Source organism: Mucor velutinosus, assembly GCF_035048745.1.
Source record: "Mucor velutinosus strain NIH1002 chromosome Unknown tig00001563, whole genome shotgun sequence".
In the NCBI taxonomy this organism is placed as follows: domain Eukaryota; kingdom Fungi; phylum Mucoromycota; class Mucoromycetes; order Mucorales; family Mucoraceae; genus Mucor; species Mucor velutinosus.
Window position 1 is genome coordinate 3,244,365 of NW_027041904.1, and position 21,784 is coordinate 3,266,148.

Consider the following 21,784-nt stretch of genomic DNA (forward strand, 5'->3'; position numbering starts at 1 on the left):
GTTCTGTCTCTTCGTTATGTGTTGTATCCTCGATTATTGCATTCGGCTCGTATGATATCCTAGTTTGTGGCTGGTCGAAAGCTGGGTGGGGGTAATGCTGCATACAAGCATGCATCTTAGGCTACATTCACCTTCTCCTCAAGCCACCTTTTACAGTGTAGCAGCATAGATGATGTTTATCGTATTACATCACATCTATGTTTACAAGTCCAGTCAATTGTGTGTGCACAGGTGCCTCAGGAACTACAATACATTCAATCTCCCTAAAGTCAAGATATCGAGATCCACCTACACTACATGAAACATATCGACTTAGGTGGCCTCTCAACAAGCTATACCAACAATCCATAAGGCCCCAGTGGCCTGCTATTTATATACCATCTCAACGTAGTAGTCATTGACCACGGATCTACCATATTTAAGCAAGCTAGATGCCCTGTAATAAAGAAGCTTTTTGCCTTCGTTTTAGATACAGTTGACAACAACCGATTATTATCATCGACTTATTATAACGAGTTCATCATGAGTGTTATTTTAAGAATTCTGGTTTTCAATCAAGCTGAGTTTGGGTGGCTATTTCATTACAGAAAGAACTGCAATTTACTTATTTCTTTGACAGTACAACATATTACGCCTTATTTTTAGGCCAAATTCTGTCCAAAATTAGCCATTTTGAAGCACGGATAACTCATGCTACAAAGCTTTGTGGACGCTTGGAATAAGGCCAAACGTCTCTTCTTAGCTACGCCTTACTTACTGATGCTTTATCTCAATTTATTTTGGGTCACTACAAATTCATGAAAATCCTCATTTTTACATGAGTATTAGCAAGGGAAAATCCTTGAAAATCAAACGATCGCGTTTTTCACCCGAGAAATGAAGACTTTTTCTATGATACTTATTAGATCAAATTGATGGTAATGGTAAAACGCAACATTGAAAACTATTTCTCTGGAGCTTTTATATGCTAAATTTTGACATATTGGCAAAAAACCTGTTTTCATATTTTTGCAGATTGTTCATTATTTTTGGTGTGAAAGCTGAATGCAACCAGCATCATTCGATGCGCCTTTATTGACTCTTTATAGATGCATTAGAAAGTAAAGTATAACAACGACAGTTTTCATAGTCAAATTTAGCAAAAACGTTTAAAGAATGTGAAATCAAGTCAAATTTGAATACAAAAATACCCACTGCACAATTTCAAATTAAAATGCAGCAGTTACTACGGCTGCCACAACAGAAGATTGAGACCAATACTATTGGCCGTGACGTCGGATAGGTCGCCCTCTCATTTTTCCATACCACCGTTTTTTTTTATCCTTTTTGCAAAACGCGTTTAGTATCAAACCATATTGGTTTTGGAACCTTTTTAATTGAAAAAGCCACTTTATTATCTGATAACACGGTCTTGCACTGTCAAAGGTACTTGATACTGCTTCTTTGAGGTGGAATACAGTAGGTATCATTCGATAACGAGCATTGACATACGTAAAATCAGCACTAATCGAATTTGTTTATTAGATTTCGATAATTTTTTGCCTGTTTGACGTAGGTGCTGCTGCCATTACTTCTCTGCTGTCTCTGCATCCTGCTTCTTTGGTTTATCATGTCTGGTGGTTATTTCTTTGGTCTCTATCTCTGGCGGTTGCTTCTTTAATCTTTGTCTAGTCTCTGGTGTCGCCCGTTCTTCGTTTTTCTAGGCTATTGTTGTTGCTTCTGGTGCCGCTTCTGGTGCCGCTTCTGGTGTTGCTGCTGCTAGTCTGGTCTTTCTTTTCCTGCTGTCTTTGTTGTATGCTGGTGTTCTGGTCTATCCCAGGTGATTGCCTATTCTCTGATCTATCGGTGGTTGTGGTAAGTGGTAAGTAACTTTTTTTTTCTTCTGGTCGCAGTGATATAAAGCTTCTCTGGATGTTTGTATTATTGCTTCCTTTCTCGTGATAATACATTCGTAATGTTTGCTATGTTGCGCTTTTTTTTTTCTTTTGTTGGCTGTGGTATGATCAGCTCAACGGGTGCTTGCAATGTTGTTGCTTCGTATTCTGCATGAACAACAAGCATGATGTGCTACTATATATCTGTATTGCCGTTGTAATACTACTTTGTTATATGGTCGTAGATTGTTGTTTGTGTTGCCTCTGTCGCTTCACATGAAACAATATTAGTCATTATGTTGTATTGCACACTTATAATACTGCTGTTGCTCCTGCAATTGTGCGTGTTTGTGTTGCTTTACATCTGACTATTATCATGTACGTTGCTCATGTATGCAGTTTTGTTGCAACAACAGCGAGCTGTTCTGAACATCTTTGATGTTGTATTTGCTGTTATGCTTTTCTTTTGACTCACTTTTTTGTGTGAGTGTCCCTTTTTTTTTATGTACATGCTACTATACTCCTATAGTAGTATGTTCTTTTCTTCTTTTCCTTTTTTCTTTTATTATGTTTCTTTCGAAGCATACCTCTTTATTACGTTGTGGTGGATGTGCCTATCGCTGAAGCTCAACAAGACTTTATCCGAGACTAGGAGATGGATAGGCTGCCTCCACTTGGTTATCACTACTTACTTTAGTGATGATTGAGGGTCTCAACGCCTGAATTTAAAGCTAGGTGGTGTAAGTAAGGCATGCTCTAGCACCTGAGGGAAATTTGATGATAGTAGCAGCTATATTGCTATATAGCGGAGCTTAAAATTTTGCCTCACATCCAAACAAGGGGAAACCCTCGCAAATTTTTTTTAGGTCATCGGAGTTTTCAAGCGATTTGATTGGCTCTGGAGTTGAAAGAGAAAAGGTCTACAACTAGTTGATTTTCTGTTGATCTGCCATTTAACATTATTTTGTCTTTTGTAATGAAAGGTCATTTAAATATATAGAATATAATTAAAGTCCAAAAGTAAGATGCAATTATTTGATCTGGCATCTATATTACACAGTTTTATGCAAGAGATATTCTCTAATAGATTCACTATGTAAGGAAATTCATATACCGTCGGTACAGCAGTACATTACGTACCAGGTCCTTCTAATGCCATATGCCTTGCCAAACCTACGGCGTTTATGATTAATCCCCAACATGTTCTAATTTCATGGGTTACTACCTTTTATCTCATATTACATTTTGGATGTATAAAAATGTTTCTGAAAAACTGTTTCCGGTTTCAAGATTTGTGTTGTGCTAGAAGGGCTACAACTGTCTATAAAGATTAAGGTATTCTTGATGGGTGGATATGTTTGTGTTGTGCAACAACATGGACAAGCTATAATAATTGAAGTGCATCTCAGCTATCTAATTGCTGAGGTTCACCAGATGTGTTAAGCGTTGTACAAGATAAATTGCTGCTTTGGCATTCAGAACTTAGTATAAATAATAGAATAACTCTTGTCTTCATCAATAAATCTTTAGTTTTTGTGTCTGATCTTATTGAAATAAGTCTTTTCTTGTTTTTATAATATCGAACATTTTTTATAAGCTACAAACAATAATCCTTTTATTCTTTGTGCTTAACAATATAGATTTATAATATAAGGAGGTATGAACTTCAGATACGTTAGTACCATATATATGATTTATACTCTAGATAAGGTGTAGGCTATAAATGACACCACAGACATGAATAGTCCTACTATTATAGACCTCTGCTAATATTACGACATTGACTACTGACGCTTGCCATAATATTTGGAGGATAAACATCAGGATCGATGCAATATAAGCTGAATGCTTCAGATGCGCACTTTACGGCCCAGGCCACACTATAATGCAAATGTCTATATTCGTGATACTACCTACAGATATTCAAAAGATTGTATTTTTTTTGGGAAAGATAGCAAATTTTGTGTTCAAAATGAATCATAAACTCAAGCCCTTATATTCCAGAAGAGAATAATATTGGATCATGAAAGCAAATACTTGCACAGATCAACGTCATTCAAGAACCCTACGAGAACCGAGATATTCTGTGAGGTTTTTAAGCACTAAATGTACGTCCTCTTCAAACCTTTGCTCAAAATCGCGATTTTGATTGCCCTCAAACTTGGGCTCACATCCAATTTTGTAGAATCACGTCTTTATTATGCACATGCTAGACTGCTTCCCCGCTGCTTATATAAGACAGATAATCTGACCACGGCTCGAAAACTGCAAAATTACTATCCATTGCATTGTACAATGATACAGCATCCACACGTTGACATTTGACATGGATAACAATGTTATAATCGAAAATATCATCGATGGACGGCTGGTTCAAAGAGGATATAATGCGTTGATGTTGAGGGCCACATTGATAGTATAAAGTATAATCTTGTGCCATTTGTATCTTGATTAGTAGAGGAAAAATTTGCCTCGCTTGATCCCAAAAGTCAAGTGTTAGCTCGAGTCGTGGTATATAAAGGAGTTCTTGAAGGTTCAGCACGATAGCACCCGAGATATCTCTGTCGTAATAGCAACGACTGATTTTCAATGTATGGACATTCAACAAGATGGACATCACTTGCAACAAGTAGGATGATATTTGCATGCTTTCAAAAGACGCGCATTTCAGATTCTCTTTGGTGCTGGCTGTAACGGGTGTGCTGGTATCGATGCATTTGGCCTTGTATTCGGCATTTGAGGGACGATCAAGTGATGATGGCGAGGTGCCTACAGGACAAAAGAGCATTGACGAAACATTGGATCCAATATAAAGGTATTTGAGCGAATGACAACGCGATAACAAGCATTCCAGTAGTTGGATCATCCGTCTCAGGCTTCTAGAATAGAATAATGTGAAATCCACGCACAATGAGTTGATAAAAGGCAGACCATGATTGAGAGTATTGGCACAAAAGAAGGGATCCCAGGTAAAACTGTTGTTGCTATTAGCAATATTAGGATACGACAAGCACGTCCGTAACTTGATAGCTTGGCCATCAATTACTTCAATGCACGGGTTCAGCCGGTTGAAACGAACGTTATCCAAATCAATCACCACGCAACCAAATAGCGGCCGATTATTTCGAAGAATATTCATGATTTCCCATAATGATATCGTCGCCTCTCTCAGCATCAAACTCGCCAATGTCATTCTCTCTGGTAATGTCACTATGCTAATCTTGACCTTTTTGAGGAAACTGATATGCCTAGTAAATGTTTTCATTGATTCAAACACACGATCGTCAACCCAATGCTTCAAAGAGGCTTCGTATAATTCCAATGTTAGTGAGTCCAGAGTTGAGAAGGTGATGCAAGACATCAACTCCGTCAAGTAATGATTATTGATATCAGGGATTCCCAGTGTCAGACTCTTCAGATACTTGAGTTGATATGGCTGTGTTTCTCTTCTCATCAGGGCTGGAAAATACGACCGAAAGTCCAATTTTTCTAGATACGGGCAGACTGAAGCAACAGATGCAAGATCCAGATTGGCTATGCCACCATTCTTTACACTGTTCATGAGAACAAGTTGCTTGAGTCTTTTGAAGTGTACCAAATATTGGATCAAATTCCGCCGATTAGCTTCGAAAGAGATGCGAAGGTATTGCAGTCGTAAATATTCAATGTTGCCGCATAACCGCATATTGTTCAGAATGTACAGACGCTCAATATCGCTGCTGGTACCATGTTGGCCGATACGGATCTCCTTAACATTTCGCAGTTGATTTAGTGAGATTTGAGATAACGTCTGCAGATGTTCTTGTGTATCATTCGTGTCAAAATAAAGTCTATTCAGATACGGCATATTTCCAATCAATTGGCGTAATTCTTGTCTCCCAAACGACCGTTGGTGGCTCTGTAATCCTTGTATTTTCAGTGTTCGAATGCAGACAGCAATGCTGGGCGAGTTGAGCAATCCTGATATTTTCTTGGGCCGATGTAATGGCAGCAGGAATTCAGAAAAGTAGATCTGTGCAGCAGTTGCATGCCATGATTTGCATACAAACATGCATTGATACTGAGATTGTTTCGATAAATACTGAAATATGATACAGTAGACTTCAGTTGGTATGTCCTTGTAGTTTGCCATTGAATGTGAATGCCCAAAAAAAAAAGGAAAAGAAATGCTGCTTGCGTCCATTTGATCTCAAGTGTGGGAAAAGCTCGTTGCGTATTTTATGCATTTTGGATAATGATGATGAACGTGGCTTGTTTCACATTACTTTATTAAGCATTTGGAGAGCGGGCACGCAAAACAGTTCATTCAACTCTTTTTCATCTTCATTTGACTGTAATGCAAGCATTAATGAAGAACTTATCCTTGCGCACGCCTTTGCGTGCAGTTTGGGAGGTAGCTGGCTATCAGACAGAGACTTTGTTGTGGCCAGCAAGCAGCAAAGCCAAAACCATCTTGTTGTTCATACCGGGAAACCCAGGTCTTGTTGAATATTACACTAGTTTCCTTCAAGGCGTTCACTCCAAGATTGACTCTTCGTCATTCGAGATCATAGGAGGTGAGAATCACCATGAGAGCAGTGTTGGAACAGGGCCATTCATCAGTCTATAGTATCGCACAAGGGTCATTCAATCAACTATCACGAAAAGAACAGTGACAATAAGACACTGTACTCTCTTGAAGATCAAATCCAGCATAAAATAGACTGCTTAGATACGCTTAGAAAGCTTAATGGACCTGACACCAAATTCATATTAATGGGCCACTCCATCGGCTCCTACATTGCTGCTGCAGTGTTGAAGAAGAGACAAAATCATGGCATTGCCAGAGTGATTGCACTATTTCCTACCTTGAGAGAGATTGCCATCACACCAAATGGCGTGAACATCACGGTAAGTAAAAATGTGGGCAGAAGTGTTAGTGGACCTGAGCCTTTGATTTTGAATGTAGCGTTTGGTGAATGCAGTACCAGCATCTGCATTTGGGATTGCAGGGTCGCTTCTTTCCTATTTAGCACCTCCAGTCCGCCAATTCCTTGTCAAGACAGCTACAGGCCAAGATGGAGAGGGATTGCAAGTAACATCTCATCAATTACTGCACAGCCACGTTTTAAAGAACGTTGTAACCATGGCACGCTTTGAAATGGAAACTGTCAAGGAGCTGGATCATGAGTTCTATACCCAGCATCTGGACAAGTTCATCATGTACTATTCTGCCAATGACAGGTGGGCCCCCAAGGATCATTATGACTACATGACAAAGCGCTTTCCACAAGGTAAGGGGGTATATCCTGCGGCCGGCTTGAGGAGGGAAGATTAATGTGTAATCTAGGCAAAATCCATCTCTGTTCTGAAAACATTCCCCATGCTTTTTGTTTGGAGACAAAGCATGTTGACTACATGATTGAAAAAGTGGGATCTTGGATACACAGTGATATTTATGGTATCAACTGAGAAGTTTGTACGCATTACATACTAATAAACAATGGTGCCTTGATCGATTTTCAAGACATTGCGCCTTGAGTGATGTCGACCTCGAGTCTTGCGAATGATTGATCTACTTATTTAGAATGTATTACCCTGCGCAATGTACTAAAACACATCCGCACTCTTCTTTCAGCTTAAAGTCAAATGTAGTGTGGCACATGGCAAAAGCGCCACCTGACGAGTTCCATGCCCTACCACCGCAATTTCATGCCCAAATCGATGAACATGGACATCAAACTGACCTTCAAACGGAAAACGAGGGCAAGGCATTTTGTTCTCAACTTGAATCGTCTACAACATAACCAATGGGTCCTGCAAAGAATGCGGATATACCTGGTATATTCTCAAGAAGCATTGAAGGACCATGCCAAAAGGCCTCAACTATTCTAGGCTTTTTATCCTTCTTTTTCAGACGAAATATTGTGATAATGAATGTGCTCAAATGTTGTTGGATTCTTGGTACCACAAGATTCTCCCCAGCCCTGACGACACGGCCATTATTTGGCATCGAAAGATAGCACCAATGACGACGCTTAGCCCGCTCCAAAATAAATCCAAACCAATCGCATGTTTTGATCTCAAACTTTAATATTTATATTTTCAGCCAAGGGCTCGGTAAGCAGCTTTTGCTTTTCTTCCCCACACACATACAAAAATGAACGACCAAGAGCTTGAGATACTGTACACACAGCAACTGAGCGAAGAATTGATTCTGCAGACCAGAGGAAAGATCAACCAGTTCATCGAGACGCATCCTCACAGCTTTGGCATGGACATGCTCTTTACTGCTTCTGTCAACAACGGAAGCATGCCAGAGGAGTTGGCCAAATTATACCAAGAAGTGTGTTCCTACTACAACGACAATGCAATTCAGTTTGACCATGTCTGGGTAGGTTGTTTCTATGCACAGCGACGGTGCCATCATCTAATGCTGTGTTCTTTCTTACAAGAGTTGGTCGTTTATTTGGAGACAGCAGCTTGCCTACAAGAACCTAGCAGCAAATTATGGTTTGGAGCAGATTGTCAACACATCGCATCCCAGAGCTAGAAAGGCAGTAAAGCAGATATACTTGGAAGGACTGGATCAGTACATGCAATGGTTTCCCTGGAGCTGGTTCTCCACCATGCAGTTTATTGGAGCAGGTGGATTTTCCGCAGTGTATGCTGCTCTCATGAGCCCACCTTACGACGTCGAGCCTGTTAAAGTGTCACTCAAAGTAGTGGACGACAAGATCTTGAATGAGGTATATAATTTGGGGGATGGGGATAATGTGATACAGCTTTTATATATTCATACTCACAACAAATCACATCAAAAGATCTCCGTTCAATCAAAAGCATTCCTGCCATTGCTCTTTCAGGGGCTCACTGTATGCGAAAGCACGGGCGACTTGATGATGGTCATGAAGATGAGCAACGACGGCAATTTGGAGGATCATATGCAGCAGTTGCCACTGGGAGATTTGGATCTAAAGACAATTACAGGCACCATTTTGCGACTCTCGGTAAATTTGGCCGATTTACACAAAGCTGGACTGTGCCACCGAAATGTTCATCCAAGGAATATCATGTGTACCGACAGCGATTACTTTCTAGTTGACTATCGATTTTCCACCCCATCCAAAGAGTCTTCGTCGGTCACCGCACTTACCAAAGCAGTCTATGGACGGTTACCCTATATTGCACCTGAAGTCAGACGTGGAGTGTACACCGAGAAATCTGACATCTATAGTCTGGGAATTATCATTTGGCAATTAGTGAGTAAAGTGATTTTCCCATCTCCTGATGTCCTGCTGGATGCACACAGCGCGCATGGTGGATTTGCAGAAAATGCGTATCGTATTGAGCCTGTGCCTGGATTGCCAGATTGGTATGAGAAACTCTATGTGTCTTGTCTAGAACCCAAACCAGAGAACCGACCCACAGCAGCTGAATTGTGCGAGTTATTACAGATCATTCACGACAATTTGGATATCTCGGTGCCATTAGAGAGAGATGTGACGGAATACATTGTAGCAAGACGTGCAGAAGTGGCAGATCATTTGAGAACATACTCTAAAATCAAGGGCATCGTGTCAGCATCTACAACAAGATTATACACCTTAACCAATGTGCCATCCACCGAGCATTATCTTATGCTGCCATTTTCCAGCAAGCTGTTCAGCGTACCTGAATGGCAGCAATACCAAATCCTCCAACAACATCATCAATATGCATTAATACAACAAGCTCAATCCACAATTACACCAAGTGACATATTTGCAAGTCTAGAAGCAGCACACTTGCTAGTGTAAAATGTACAGTCTTCAGGGGATGGGATCATCCTATCCAGTAATAAAACTTATATATTTTTCGATGGCCTGGTAAGCCCACAACTCAAAAGAGGCTATTTACATGTTGTTTTGTTGCATTTACTGCCAAGCAAGTGCTATGGATCGCACGCATAGCTCCCGGATCCACGATGGGCACGATGTTCCAAAGTGTCAACAGAGAGATTTTGTGATTTAATCGCACTAGCACTCCTATGCACCTTGAGGTTCATGTTAAAGAATCCTATGCGAGCAAATGACACTAGTTGGGAGCTTTCTATATACGGCTCATCCACAAAATGCTAATCTTGTCTTTGTTTGTTTATATGTGTGGTTGATGGCTTTTTCTAACATGTCCCTTTTTCTTCATTTTTACCCATTGATCCCTTTACTTTATCTTAAAAGGTATCACGTATGCATAAGCCCCCCCCCCCCTCTTCTGGCTACGTATGGCATCAAAAGTTGGCCATATTGATTGTCGGAACCAAAGGAGGATAACCATCACATCCAAGCACGAAGATTAAGCATGTTTCACGTAGTGCATCCCGGGAAGCACTCGATCCAAAAAAATTTTGAATGAGCGTTCTTGATCCCATAGGGTCAGTCGCATGTCAATCTTGACCTATTTGGATGGAGCAAAAACGTCACGAACTGAAGGGTGTGTGATTCAAAATAGGACGTAAAAAATCTCTTTGCTCTTTTGTCCTCTGCACCTACAAATATAACAAAATGTCTTGGGATCCTTCTGCAGCTGGTTTTTCTACAGATTTCTCCAATGGTGATGTCCAAAACGACTTTGCTTCTGGCAATGTTCAATCTGAATACAGTAACAATGGTGGTAATCAAGGTGGCTACGGTGGTGGTCAACAGCACTCTGAACGCCCTCCTCGCCCTGAACCTACTGAGGAGCAACTTCAACACAGAAGTTACAACTGGGCTTCTAATCGTGCTCGTTATGAATTCAATGAAAATGCTGTTGATGAGCATGGCATGGCTCCTCGTGATGCTACTCTTGAAGCTGAACTCTTTGAAGAAAACTCTGCTGAGCAACAGACTAGTCTTGATTTCTCCAAGTATGAAAAGATTCCTGTTCGCGTCGAACGTGGTACCGCTCCTCCTCCTATCAAAAACGTAAGCTTGATTGGTTTATTGCGGAAAAAACAGTTGCTAATATATCAATGTAGTTTGATGAAGCCGATCTCCATCCTGTCATGAAGGAAAATGTCAAACTCGCAAAGTACTCTAACCCTACTCCTGTCCAGGTAATTTAAATTGAAGAATTAATTGTGTTCGCATGTACTAATTGCTGCCTATAGACTTACTCTATTCCTATCGTTACTAGCGGTAAGGATTTGATGGCATGTGCTCAAACCGGTAAGTTTCAGTGTTCATTGTTGTGCATGGCGTAAGGTACTGATGGGTATACATACATATAGGTTCCGGTAAGACCGCTGCCTTCTTGATCCCTACTCTCTCTGCTCTTTTTGCCAACGCCAAGGAACTCCAAAAGCCTCGTCCTGCTCCTTACGAGTACAGAACCTACAAGGCTGAACCCCTTGTTCTCATCATTGCTCCTACCCGTGAGCTGTGTTCTCAAATTTTTGATGAATGCAGAAGAGTAAGTGTTGTTGCTGTGCATTGTATATACAACATGAGACTCACCATTCCATAGTTCACCTACAGATCCTCCCTTAGACCTTGGTAAGTGATGTTTAGTGTTATATTACGGGTTAGTGGTATATAATTTTTTTTTGCTACTAGTGCTGTTTATGGTGGTGCTGACTCTATTGGTCAAATTCGTCAACTTGAACGTGGTTGTGATGTCTTGGCTGCTGCTCCCGGTCGTCTTATGGATTTCATTCAACGTGGTAAGATTGGTCTCGGTAGAGTCAAGTATCTCATTTTGGATGAAGCCGACAGAATGTTGGACATGGGTTTCGAAGCTGTTATTCGTGCTATTGCTCAAAAGAACGGTATGCCTCAAGACAGACAAACTCTCTTGTTTTCTGCTACCTTCCCTCGTGCCATCCGTGTCCTTGCTCGTGATTTCTTGCGTCCTGACTATCTCTTCTTGAAGGTCGGTCGTGTTGGTGGTACATCTAATGATATTACTCAAAAGGTAAGCGAGCGTCAACTACTATTACACAAGATTACCCAGTGTGTCTAACATGCGCTTGCCATTACAGATCATTTATGTCGAGGAAGATGAAAAGAGAGAGGCTCTCCGTACCTTGTTGAACTCTCAACCTCCTAGCCGTACCCTTATTTTCGTTGAAACCAAGAGAAGTGCTGATAGTTTGGATCACTACCTCTATGAACGCTCTTTCCCTTCCACTTCCATCCACGGTGACCGTACTCAAATGGAAAGAGAAGATGCCCTCCTTGCTTTCAAGAGAGGCAAGTGTCCCATCTTGGTTGCCACTGCCGTTGCTGCTCGTGGTATTGATATCCGTAATGTCATGCACGTTATCAACTACGATATGCCTCAAGACATGGATGAATACATTCATCGTATCGGTCGTACCGCTCGTGTCGGTAAATCTGGTCTGGCTACCTCGTTCTACAATGAGAGAAGTGATTTGCTAGCTCCTGAGCTTACCAAGCTGTTGAAGGAATGTAAGCAAGTAATTCCTGACTTCCTCCAACCCTATGTTACCGAAGATATGACTTTTGATGAAGATCTCGATGATAACGATGTGCAAGCTCCTTCTTATGCCGGTCAAGAGTACGTTCCTATGGAGAGAAATGCTCCTGGTGCTCCTCAAGGTTATAACAATGCTGACGCCACTGGCGCTGCTGATGGTGCCTGGGATAGTGGAAATGGCGGTGGTGGCAACAGTGGCCGTCCTGGTGACTGGAACTGTCCTGACTGTGGTATCTCCAACTTTGCCTCTCGTTATGAATGCTTCAAGTGTTCTACTCCTAGACCTGAAGGTGCCGGTGGTGATGCTGGTGGTAGACAAAGCAATAGTCGCCCTGGTGATTGGAACTGTCCTGACTGTGGTATCTCCAACTTTGCCTCTCGTTATGAGTGCTTCAAGTGTTCTACTCCTAGACCTGAAGGTGCTGGTGGTGATGCTGGTGAAAGACGTGGTCCTCGTCCTAGAAGAGATGGTGATTGGGATTGTTCTGGGTAAGTCAATCGAGTGTTTTTTTTGGGTTCAACGCATACATGTACTTACAATGCTATCTGTCTATAGCTGTTCCGCTGTCAACTTTGCCAACAGAACTGAATGTTTTAGATGTCATGCTCCTAAGGAAGGCGGTGATAGCTATGGCGGCGATGCTTCTTATGGTTATGATAACTCTACTCCTGCTGATACAAACACCAACTTTGATTCTACCAACTGGGACTCTGCCGCTCAAGCTGGTTGGGGCGCCTCTGAGCCTGCTGCCGCTGCTCCTGCCGCTTCCTCTGGTGGATGGGGCGAGCCTGCCGCTGCTCCCGCCGCTACACCATCGCCTGCTCCTGCTGCTGCCGCTGGTGGTTGGGGTGCTCCCGAGCCTGCTGCTCCTGCCGCTTCCTCTGGTGGATGGGGCGAGCCTGCCGCTGCTCCCGCCGCTACACCATCGCCTGCTCCTGCTGCTGCCGCTGGTGGTTGGGGTGCTCCCGAGCCTGCTGCTCCCGCTGCTTCATCTGGCGGATGGGGCGAGCCTTCTCCTGCCGCTGCTGCTCCCGCCGCTACACCATCGCCTGCTCCTGCTGCTGCCGCTGGTGGTTGGGGTGCTCCCGAGCCTGCTGCTCCCGCTGCTTCATCTGGCGGATGGGGCGAGCCTTCTCCTGCCGCTGCTGCTCCAGCACCTGCTCAACCTCCTGCTGCCCAATCGCCCGCACCTGCTGCTAAGCCTACTCCTCCTCCTGCCACTGCTGCTCCCGCTGATGATGGATGGGGTAGCGCTCCTCCTATCGCTGCTGGCGGATGGGGTGATGCTCCTTCTACCACTAATGGAGCTGGCTGGTAAAATTAAACCTAAGAGCAATCATCAATTCAATGTAAATTATATATTAGCTCGTTAATGCATCATGATTCTAAACCAAAAATTAAAAATACGAAAAAAAAAAAAAATCACATATTCAGCCATATAAATTTCGCCATTCATCGTCTCACAAACTACACACATGAATAAAAAGCAAATGCTTGCATTTGTATAGATAAATTGTTGCAAATGGTCATTATTTTTTTATTTTGTACAGAAACTATAAATTTATTCAGCCTTGAGAACTTGCTCTAATGTCTCGACAGCATTCTTCTCGATGATCAATTTTTCATAAGTCATTAAATCCAACACATTGGTCTCCTCTACATGAATCACTTCGCAATTGGGAATGTTACGAGCAGCTAATTCAATGTTGGCGTTGCAATCGTCAATGATAACTAAAGTTCTGGGTGATCCATAAGTTGTATCCAAAATATTCTTCAATTCACGAGTCTTGGGTGTTGGGAGATCTTGAAGGGATTCGACCACAATGAGTTGATCTTGGGCATATTTAGCACTGAGGGCAACACGAAGGCCTAATTCTTGAACCTTTCTGGGCAATTCTGTGCTGTGATCTCTAGGCTTGGGTCCAAAAGCAATACCACCACCTGTCATATGAGGTGCTTTGCCATCACCTTGTCTGGCCTTACCACGACCCTTTTGAGGAGCAGTCTTCTTACCACTACCACGAACGTCAGCACGGCCCTTGGTAGAGCTTGTGCCTTGACGCATGGCATCTCTTTGCCATACAACTACACGATGTAAAATATCTCTACGAATGGGTGCTCCAAACACAGTTTTGTCCAAGTCGATGATGGATACTGGCTCATTTGTCTTGAATTCACGGAGAAACGCTTGGATGGTTGTAGGGAAGACTATCAAAACACATTTAGTATGAGGGACTATTGCTATTCATTTCTATCCATATCTCACCTTTTGGTGCAGTTTCAACAGCTGAAGCAAAAGCTCTCTTTTGAATAGGTGCTGTCTAAAATGAAGCCAGGGTGATGAGTACATTGAATGGCGAGCCATGAGCTGTCAACTTTATGTAATTACCTTGAACAAGACGGAAGCATTGGCAAGTGATTTCACAAAAGACATGTTGATGATGGTTTTGTAGTATAAATATGTTACAAGAATAAAACAATTGCTGTTTGTATCCTTGACAGGATCTCCAAATATAAAAAAAAAAGAGGCACCTGGGGTTAGGTTTTCTAGTCACATAAAATCAAACATTGGACGGGGTATAGCAGTAGAAAGGACTGAAGGGGGAGGTCCATTTCACTGGAGTAAATGCTTGTCAGGTGTATTTTACGATTTCATCAAAGAATAATTCTTTCAAGACTTTAGTTATCGACGACTACGTCTATTCTTGTGATGAAATCTGGCAAACAGGCGCTTTAACATCTGGTTCTACAAATGAGACTTAGTGAAGATCCATCTATTATAGATCCATAATTCTACAGATACCTCTATTCCGTACAAGTGTGTTTATGCTTCGGATGGCTCTCTACCTTCGCTTCGCTTCGGTGAAAATCAACCTGCACAGCGGCAGTTCGCGCTACTAATTGCCCTTGCTCATCTTGTCGAAATACCGCCACTTCATTTTAATCCTCCAGTTTCACAAGAGAACCTTTCATATTACTATAGATCTGGCTCTGGTGTGATGCTCCGTTTCCGTATACACATGGCTACTTCATATACGGGCAAGCAGTATACTGGTATTGCCATCTTTCTAGTCAAACACATGCCTAATACAGCAAAATCTGGGTGCATTTGACATGTGTTTTCTCGTGTTAGGAGCTGTTTCAGACTGCCAAAATAGCACCAAATTACTAGTCTGATGCAGCAGTAACTTTCTGGCATCTTTGCTCAACTTTTTTTGGGATTGTCAAAAATTGACCAAAAACCCATGAGGGATACCTCATGGTTTTCATGAAAAATCAAACGATCGCGTTTTTTGCCTTGAAAATGAAGACTTTTACTATGTTATGTATTATATCCAAATGTTCCTCTCGATCTAAGGCAACCCCTGAAATCATCGTTGTGAGACTTTGATATGATGTTTTGGCCAAAAACCTCATTATATATTTTCTAAAATTGCTCAATAAGTTTATCCAAAACATCTATCTTACTTAGCATCATTGGATGCGCCTTGAAAAACACTCCAAGAAAGCTTAAAGAAGTATAGGTTGATTATCAGATTTTATATAATCAAATCTGACAAAATATATATATATATATATATATTTTAAATTTTGTTTATTGATTGAGCCGCGTACACCAAAAGTAGGAGGTCATGGCGAAGAGGCGGGTGCAATTTAGATGTGAACATACGGATAAAATATAAGATAAAATATACTAAAAAATAATAATAATAATAATAATAATAATAAATAAACTACCTATTAGACAGTTTATGTTACAGTTGAGAGTGACTCTGATCTTCTGCAATGATCTGATGGACAATGCTTCGGACCCGGCTCAAGATAGCTGTATGATCAATAGGAACATGGTCAAATATAAATCGCATGTGGGCAAGCCACAGACAAAATATATCAATCAAGTCGAAAATCTACAAACCCAGAGCAGACTATGATACTGAGTTTGAAATACTTTTGGCTGATGGGGCCAACTGGCAAACTCAATGCTCTCTTCTAATCATCAAGGCATGCTTTTGAAGCTAACGGAAAGTAGGTGGCGAATATCATAATACCATCGTTAATCATGATACTTTCTTTTGAAGTCTTGTATTTAACAACGCCAGTCTGTCGAAATACTTTCTAGATCAACTTCTTTGCTTTTTAAGGCTTTGAAAATGTCTAGTAGGGATAATATTTGTAGCGCAATGTATTGGAGCTTTTAGAACATACACAAACTGAGCAGCAGTGAACGTGTGAAGAACAAAGACATTGATAGTATACCTAGATCAATGCATGACATAAACAGTGGGATACAATGAAAAGACATCAATTAATCATTGTAAATGTTAAATTTTGAATAGCAATTACTTGTGAGAAAGCGTCAAATCAGCTTGAAATTTCAGATTTATTCAAGGATAGTATGAGCTACTGATACTGCCGCATCACTCTAGCGATACGAGTGAGCCTGTCCAGCTCTTTCAGGGCCTGGAGTCGCATGTCTCGTACCTCTTGGATCTTCTGCGTTAGATTGGGTTGCTGTTGCTGCTGTTGCCGCTCTTGCATTCGTTGTCCTTCAAGCATCTTTAACATCTGATGATCCAATTGATCGACCAAGAGAGCCAAGCCCTTGATTTCAAGTTCTGTTGGGTTGTTATTTGGAGATGTCATACTGGTATGAAATGTTTGTAAGATGATCTAGCAAAACCAACCATATACAAGCGCTTTATATATCTGATAATCCAGCACAAAGAGCCCATGACATTATAGATCATCGGTGAATGCACTTATTAAGAATCTTGTTGGTGTTATTGTTACATTTTCATATCGCGTTGAATCAAAACATTTGAGGGGGGGGGGGGTTTGACAGAACCTAAAATGAATCACAGCAAGAGATTTTCATGTCACATGAGATTAGGATGATACACAAGGAACATCGCGCTTGAATTTAGTAGGCAAAGAAGGCTATTATTATATCATTATCCCCTTTCTTGGCTTTCTTATTTATTATCTCTTGAGCAGCCATGAACGAGGCCAATATACTCAATTTCGAGCTAGGACCCGAGAACGAGCTTCAGCTCGTCAAGCAGTTCAAATCATTTCAGCGACAATATCTCGCTGTCTATCTCTTGGTGATGGGTAGGTTCTTTTGAGGAGAGCATCATGTAGCTGGCTAAAAGGCTAACATACGCAACATGACAAAGGTGCCGATTGGATACAAGGCCCTTATCTATACAAACTATACAACTCGTATGGTCTTGATTTGACCCAGATCGCCATGTTGTTTTTAACAGGTTTTGTCAGTGGTGCTTTTGCAGGAACTGCAGTTGGATCTCTTGCGGATACATGGTATGTATAAGCTCACAAAAAATTGTGGGCTTCCATTAACAGCGGATATTAGGGGACGCAAGCGTATATGCATTGTATTTTGTTGTACACTATTGACAGCACTCTCGCTTCGTCTTGTCAATGCATACATGCTATTGTTCTTATCTCATGTGTTATCTGGATTGGCGACAGCATTGATGTATAGTGTGTTTGAATCATGGTATGTCTCTGAACACACTAGCCGAGGATTTCCCGCAGAATGGCGTGCTCGCACATTTGCCTTGGCAACACTATTGAATAGTGTGGTAGCTATAGTGGCAGGTATATTGGCCAACTCATTGGTGAATATATGGGGATTTAAAGCTCCCTATGTTGCATCCATGCTTTTAGTCTGTTTCGTTGCCACTACTGTTGTTAGCACGTGGACTGAAAATTATGGCAGCAATAATCAATCGGTAAGTTGGAGCATTATGTGTGTCTCTGCGTGTGTGTCTGTGTGGTTGTATGGCTGACCATTCTGCATGTTTGTGTAGAAGGATGTCAATCTGTTAAAGACATTGATCACAGGTCTTGTTACCATGGCCAAGAGCAGAAACATTTTGGTGATTGGCACGGCACAGACATTTTTCGAGTGCTCCATGTATATCTTTGTGCTACTGTATACACCAGCTATCGAGGAATCTATCAACAATGCAGCTGGATCGTCATCTACTAATGTGCCGCTGGGATATCTCTTCTCTACCATGATGTTGGCGGTCATGGTGGGCTCATTGACTTTTCAAGTAATGGAAACGCAGGCTAAGAAGGGCCCTCGATTCTGTATGCAGTTCACAGAGGACCGATTACTGACACTGGCATTGGCATTTGCTTCATGTGCCTTTATGCTGATGGCCTATCAGGGCCACGCCTCCGTAAGCATAATTCGAGACAAATATACGCATCCTTTCTAACGGCAATGCTCTTGCGCAGACCTCCACCTTGTTACTAGCATATCATATCTTTGAATTCACCACTGGTTTGTACTATCCCTCCATCTCTTCATTGAAGGCTGATGCTATTCCAGAAGAGACAAGAGCAGCCGTCATGACACTGCTGAGAATACCCATGAATTTAGCTGTTGGTGTCATCATGTGGCATGTAAGTTTGATGATCCATGTAGATAGGACATCCAACTCATCGTCTTGCTTTTTTTTTTTACAGGTGGACGACATGCCAGCCTCTATGCTATTCTCTATTTGTGGCATCATGACATCTGTTGGCTCTTTCCTCGTCATTGCTTTCTACCGTCCGTAGGATCTGTTCATTGAATTCGTATATATACCACTTTTTCTTTTTCATCACTTTTAATTGTAACATGCAAGACTATAAAAACAACAGCTGTATTCAACGCAAAACAAATTTATTACATCCTTGATAAGGCCACTCGCTTGCTGTAAGGAGAGAGCGACCTCTCTCGCTTGGGTGGAGACGGGGTTCTTTGTCTACTGCTAGTCATGGAGCCTCTTGTTCTGTCGTCATGGCGTCTGCTTGGTGATCTTTCTCGCTCTCTGTCTTGATAACGTACAGAGTCTCTTTCTCTACAATCATCATCGTCGTAGCTTCTTCTACTGCTACCGCCGTGGTGTCGAGACGATCTTGTTCTGCTGGTGTCTCTGTCATCATGATCACGTCTACTTTTGCTACTGCGATGACTGTGATGGCGCTCCTCTCTATCACGCTTTTCTCCATCACGACGGCTACTGCTACGATGGTGGCGACGATGTTTGGATGATCTCTCTTCGTCTTCACTGTCATCACGACTATGGTGTCGATGATGCTTCTTTCTTTTCTCGCTCTTGTGATGCTTGTGATGTTTCTTTGATCTCCTCTTGTCTTTTTCCTCGTCTTCACTATCGCTGTCTGCGTTGGCTGGTGTAGTTGAAGCAAAGGATCGACCTCCTCCATTCATGACCTCGACGGCATTGCTGCCAGTAATGGATTGCTGGTTTTGAGGAAAGCGATTGGATGATTTGCCGTACCCTAATCCTTTCTCTGATGCGTTGAAGGTAGATTGCTCATTATCGGAATCATCGTCCTTGTTCAAGGCGTGCTTAAGATCGTCTGCTGTTACATGGCTCTCCAATGTCTTCTTTTTACGAACGCCACTACAAAAAAAAATGAATAAGATGGCCCAACCTTTGAATAGCATTACATACAGTGCAACAGCCATGGCTTCAGCTTCAGCTTCTTTGATTCTCGCCAACTCGTCTGCATTTGCCTTTGCTTTTGCTTCATCTGAGCCTTCTTTAGCATACCAAGTCAAGTCTTTGCCTACAAGCACTGTATGAGTTTATGTAATGATATACACTATTGTTGAATTACCTTTCTGCCAGCGACCTACAGGTGCCATCAATGAATGGCCAAGGTAATTTTCACGATGTTTGTCGTCTTTCACATCGTCCCATTTAAACTAGCAACCAAACATGTCAGTACATTCCACACGCTGATGTTGCAAGGCATTTACCTGATCTTTGCCACCGCGAGTGCCTCCTCTAGTAGGATGAAACATCTTTATACAATTGTTATAATGCTGAAAGAAGAATTTTAGCACTAATCATCCACTGGCCTTTTGTTGACTGAATGAGCTTCAAATCAAAGACGCAGCAACGGAAATCTGCTCGGTGAAAATGAGTGCACATCTAGCTTAAATAACGTCTCATTTATTTCAAATATCTAATAGTTGACGGCAGTTTTAATGGCATCATAACATCTAATCATACTGGGAACATAAAACTTTTCAAACACGAGAGGGAAAGGTGTATCCCAACCACAAACTCGCTGAACAGGTGCCTCCAAGTTCAAGAAGCAATGCTCCATGACGGTAGCAGCAACCTCAGCACCCACACCGGCCGTTTTAGGAGCCTCATGAGCGACCACTAATCTACCCGTCTTCTTGACTGATTCAACAACAGTTTCAACATCCCAGGGCATGATGGTACGTAAATCAATGAGTTCACAACTTAGGCCAGGCATCTTCTTTTCGGCCAACTGTATTGCGTTCTCGAGTGTGTAGATCTGAGAGCCATAGCCGACAATCGTGACATCTTTACCCTTCTTGATTACTTCAGCTTTGCCCAAAGGCAACTCATAATCTGCAACAGGTACTTCCTCCACAGCAGCACGGTATAGGATTTTGGGCTCGAAAAAGATGACTGGATTTCTGTCACGTATGGATGCTAAGAGTAGACCTTTGGCTTGGATTGGACTTCTGGGTGTAACAACCTAAATGAGAAGGGAACAATCGTGAGAAAAAAATGGCATGCTATTGTGAGAAAATTTTATAGAAACCTTTAATCCCGGAGCATGCGTAAAGAAGGCTTCAGGACTTTGAGAATGGTAATGACCACCATGGCCCACTGCAGATGAAGGTGATCGAATGGTCAAACCACCTACGTTGAACTGGTTGCCGGAGCGATATCTGAACTTGGCGGCTTCATTGACGATCTATGGATTTGATGGATGGAGGGTCAATTTCAATCTTATCTCATCTACTTGTGTTCTTCCTCCTACCTGATCAAAAGCAGGAAAGATGTAATCGGCAAACTGGATCTCGGCAATGGCTGTATGGCCTACAGAGGCCATACCGACAGCAAAACCGGCAATACCTTGCTCTGTAAGAGGTGTGTTGAATACTCGATCTCTACCAAATTGTTCAGCGAGGCCGGATGTAGCTCTGAACACACCACCGAATGATACATCCTCGCCAAATACAACTACAAAGGAAAGGGTCTTGTCAATGGGCTATTCTCGAGCAATACCATGCTCACACTTACCAGCTCTCTCATCTGTGGTCAATGCAATGGACATGGCATCGTTCACTGCTTGAAACAAGTTCATCTTTCTGGTTTCACTGTTATTAGCACTCATGTGAGCCAGTTCAGGAGAGCGAAATGCCTCCTCAGGCTCTCTCTTTAGCAAATGAGAGAATGCTACACCTTGTTGGATGCCATCATTGACCTGAGCAGTGGCTGCATAAGTTCGGCGCTAGTATAAATCATTGAATAAAGGCTTGGTGATCAGTGCAGTGGAATGACATACCAACAGAGGAGCACTTTGCTTGATGGCTTTGTTTAAAGAGAGCATTTTTTGTTTGAAACAGTGAATAAATCAAGAACAAGAAGAAAAAGATGTT

At 41.9% G+C, this 21,784-nt stretch overlaps 9 protein-coding genes across 9 annotated transcripts; 4 read left to right on the top strand and 5 right to left on the bottom strand.

Annotated features, from left to right (window-relative positions):
• Nucleotides 1-4,083: 4,083 nt before the first annotated feature.
• Nucleotides 4,084-6,006, bottom strand: ATC70_009681 (uncharacterized protein; the record flags this gene model as incomplete). Its single annotated transcript, XM_064828909.1, has 1 exon — nt 4,084-6,006. One exon carries the CDS (start codon nt 6,004-6,006, stop codon nt 4,084-4,086), a length of 1,923 nt encoding a protein of 640 aa, XP_064686111.1.
• Nucleotides 6,007-6,222: 216 nt separating this feature from the next.
• Nucleotides 6,223-7,325, top strand: ATC70_009682 (uncharacterized protein; the record flags this gene model as incomplete). Its single annotated transcript, XM_064828910.1, has 4 exons — nt 6,223-6,430; nt 6,484-6,764; nt 6,823-7,147; nt 7,204-7,325. The coding sequence occupies 4 exons, from the start codon at nt 6,223-6,225 to the stop codon at nt 7,323-7,325; spliced, it is 936 nt and encodes a 311-aa protein (XP_064686112.1).
• Nucleotides 7,326-8,013: 688 nt separating this feature from the next.
• Nucleotides 8,014-9,652, top strand: ATC70_009683 (uncharacterized protein; the record flags this gene model as incomplete). The annotated part of the gene is made up of 3 exons (XM_064828911.1): nt 8,014-8,247; nt 8,309-8,602; nt 8,678-9,652. 3 exons carry the CDS (start codon nt 8,014-8,016, stop codon nt 9,650-9,652), a joined length of 1,503 nt encoding a protein of 500 aa, XP_064686113.1.
• Nucleotides 9,653-10,396: 744 nt separating this feature from the next.
• On the top strand, nt 10,397-13,630 carry ATC70_009684 (uncharacterized protein; the record flags this gene model as incomplete). Its single annotated transcript, XM_064828912.1, has 8 exons — nt 10,397-10,798; nt 10,852-10,929; nt 10,984-11,041; nt 11,104-11,285; nt 11,340-11,368; nt 11,429-11,786; nt 11,854-12,800; nt 12,868-13,630. The coding sequence occupies 8 exons, from the start codon at nt 10,397-10,399 to the stop codon at nt 13,628-13,630; spliced, it is 2,817 nt and encodes a 938-aa protein (XP_064686114.1).
• Nucleotides 13,631-13,873: 243 nt separating this feature from the next.
• Nucleotides 13,874-14,746, bottom strand: ATC70_009685 (uncharacterized protein; the record flags this gene model as incomplete). The annotated part of the gene is made up of 3 exons (XM_064828913.1): nt 13,874-14,520; nt 14,579-14,633; nt 14,702-14,746. The coding sequence occupies 3 exons, from the start codon at nt 14,744-14,746 to the stop codon at nt 13,874-13,876; spliced, it is 747 nt and encodes a 248-aa protein (XP_064686115.1).
• A 1,967-nt stretch (nt 14,747-16,713) lies between these two features.
• ATC70_009686 (uncharacterized protein) lies at nt 16,714-16,956 on the bottom strand (the record flags this gene model as incomplete). The annotated part of the gene is made up of 1 exon (XM_064828914.1): nt 16,714-16,956. One exon carries the CDS (start codon nt 16,954-16,956, stop codon nt 16,714-16,716), a length of 243 nt encoding a protein of 80 aa, XP_064686116.1.
• A 353-nt stretch (nt 16,957-17,309) lies between these two features.
• ATC70_009687 (uncharacterized protein) lies at nt 17,310-18,906 on the top strand (the record flags this gene model as incomplete). Its single annotated transcript, XM_064828915.1, has 6 exons — nt 17,310-17,424; nt 17,490-17,634; nt 17,687-18,068; nt 18,147-18,524; nt 18,583-18,750; nt 18,814-18,906. The coding sequence occupies 6 exons, from the start codon at nt 17,310-17,312 to the stop codon at nt 18,904-18,906; spliced, it is 1,281 nt and encodes a 426-aa protein (XP_064686117.1).
• A 109-nt stretch (nt 18,907-19,015) lies between these two features.
• ATC70_009688 (uncharacterized protein) lies at nt 19,016-20,161 on the bottom strand (the record flags this gene model as incomplete). The annotated part of the gene is made up of 4 exons (XM_064828916.1): nt 19,016-19,757; nt 19,809-19,923; nt 19,975-20,062; nt 20,117-20,161. The coding sequence occupies 4 exons, from the start codon at nt 20,159-20,161 to the stop codon at nt 19,016-19,018; spliced, it is 990 nt and encodes a 329-aa protein (XP_064686118.1).
• Nucleotides 20,162-20,325: 164 nt separating this feature from the next.
• Nucleotides 20,326-21,735, bottom strand: ATC70_009689 (SPX domain-containing protein; the record flags this gene model as incomplete). Its single annotated transcript, XM_064828917.1, has 5 exons — nt 20,326-20,874; nt 20,941-21,096; nt 21,163-21,365; nt 21,426-21,636; nt 21,691-21,735. The coding sequence occupies 5 exons, from the start codon at nt 21,733-21,735 to the stop codon at nt 20,326-20,328; spliced, it is 1,164 nt and encodes a 387-aa protein (XP_064686119.1).
• Nucleotides 21,736-21,784: the final 49 nt, after the last annotated feature.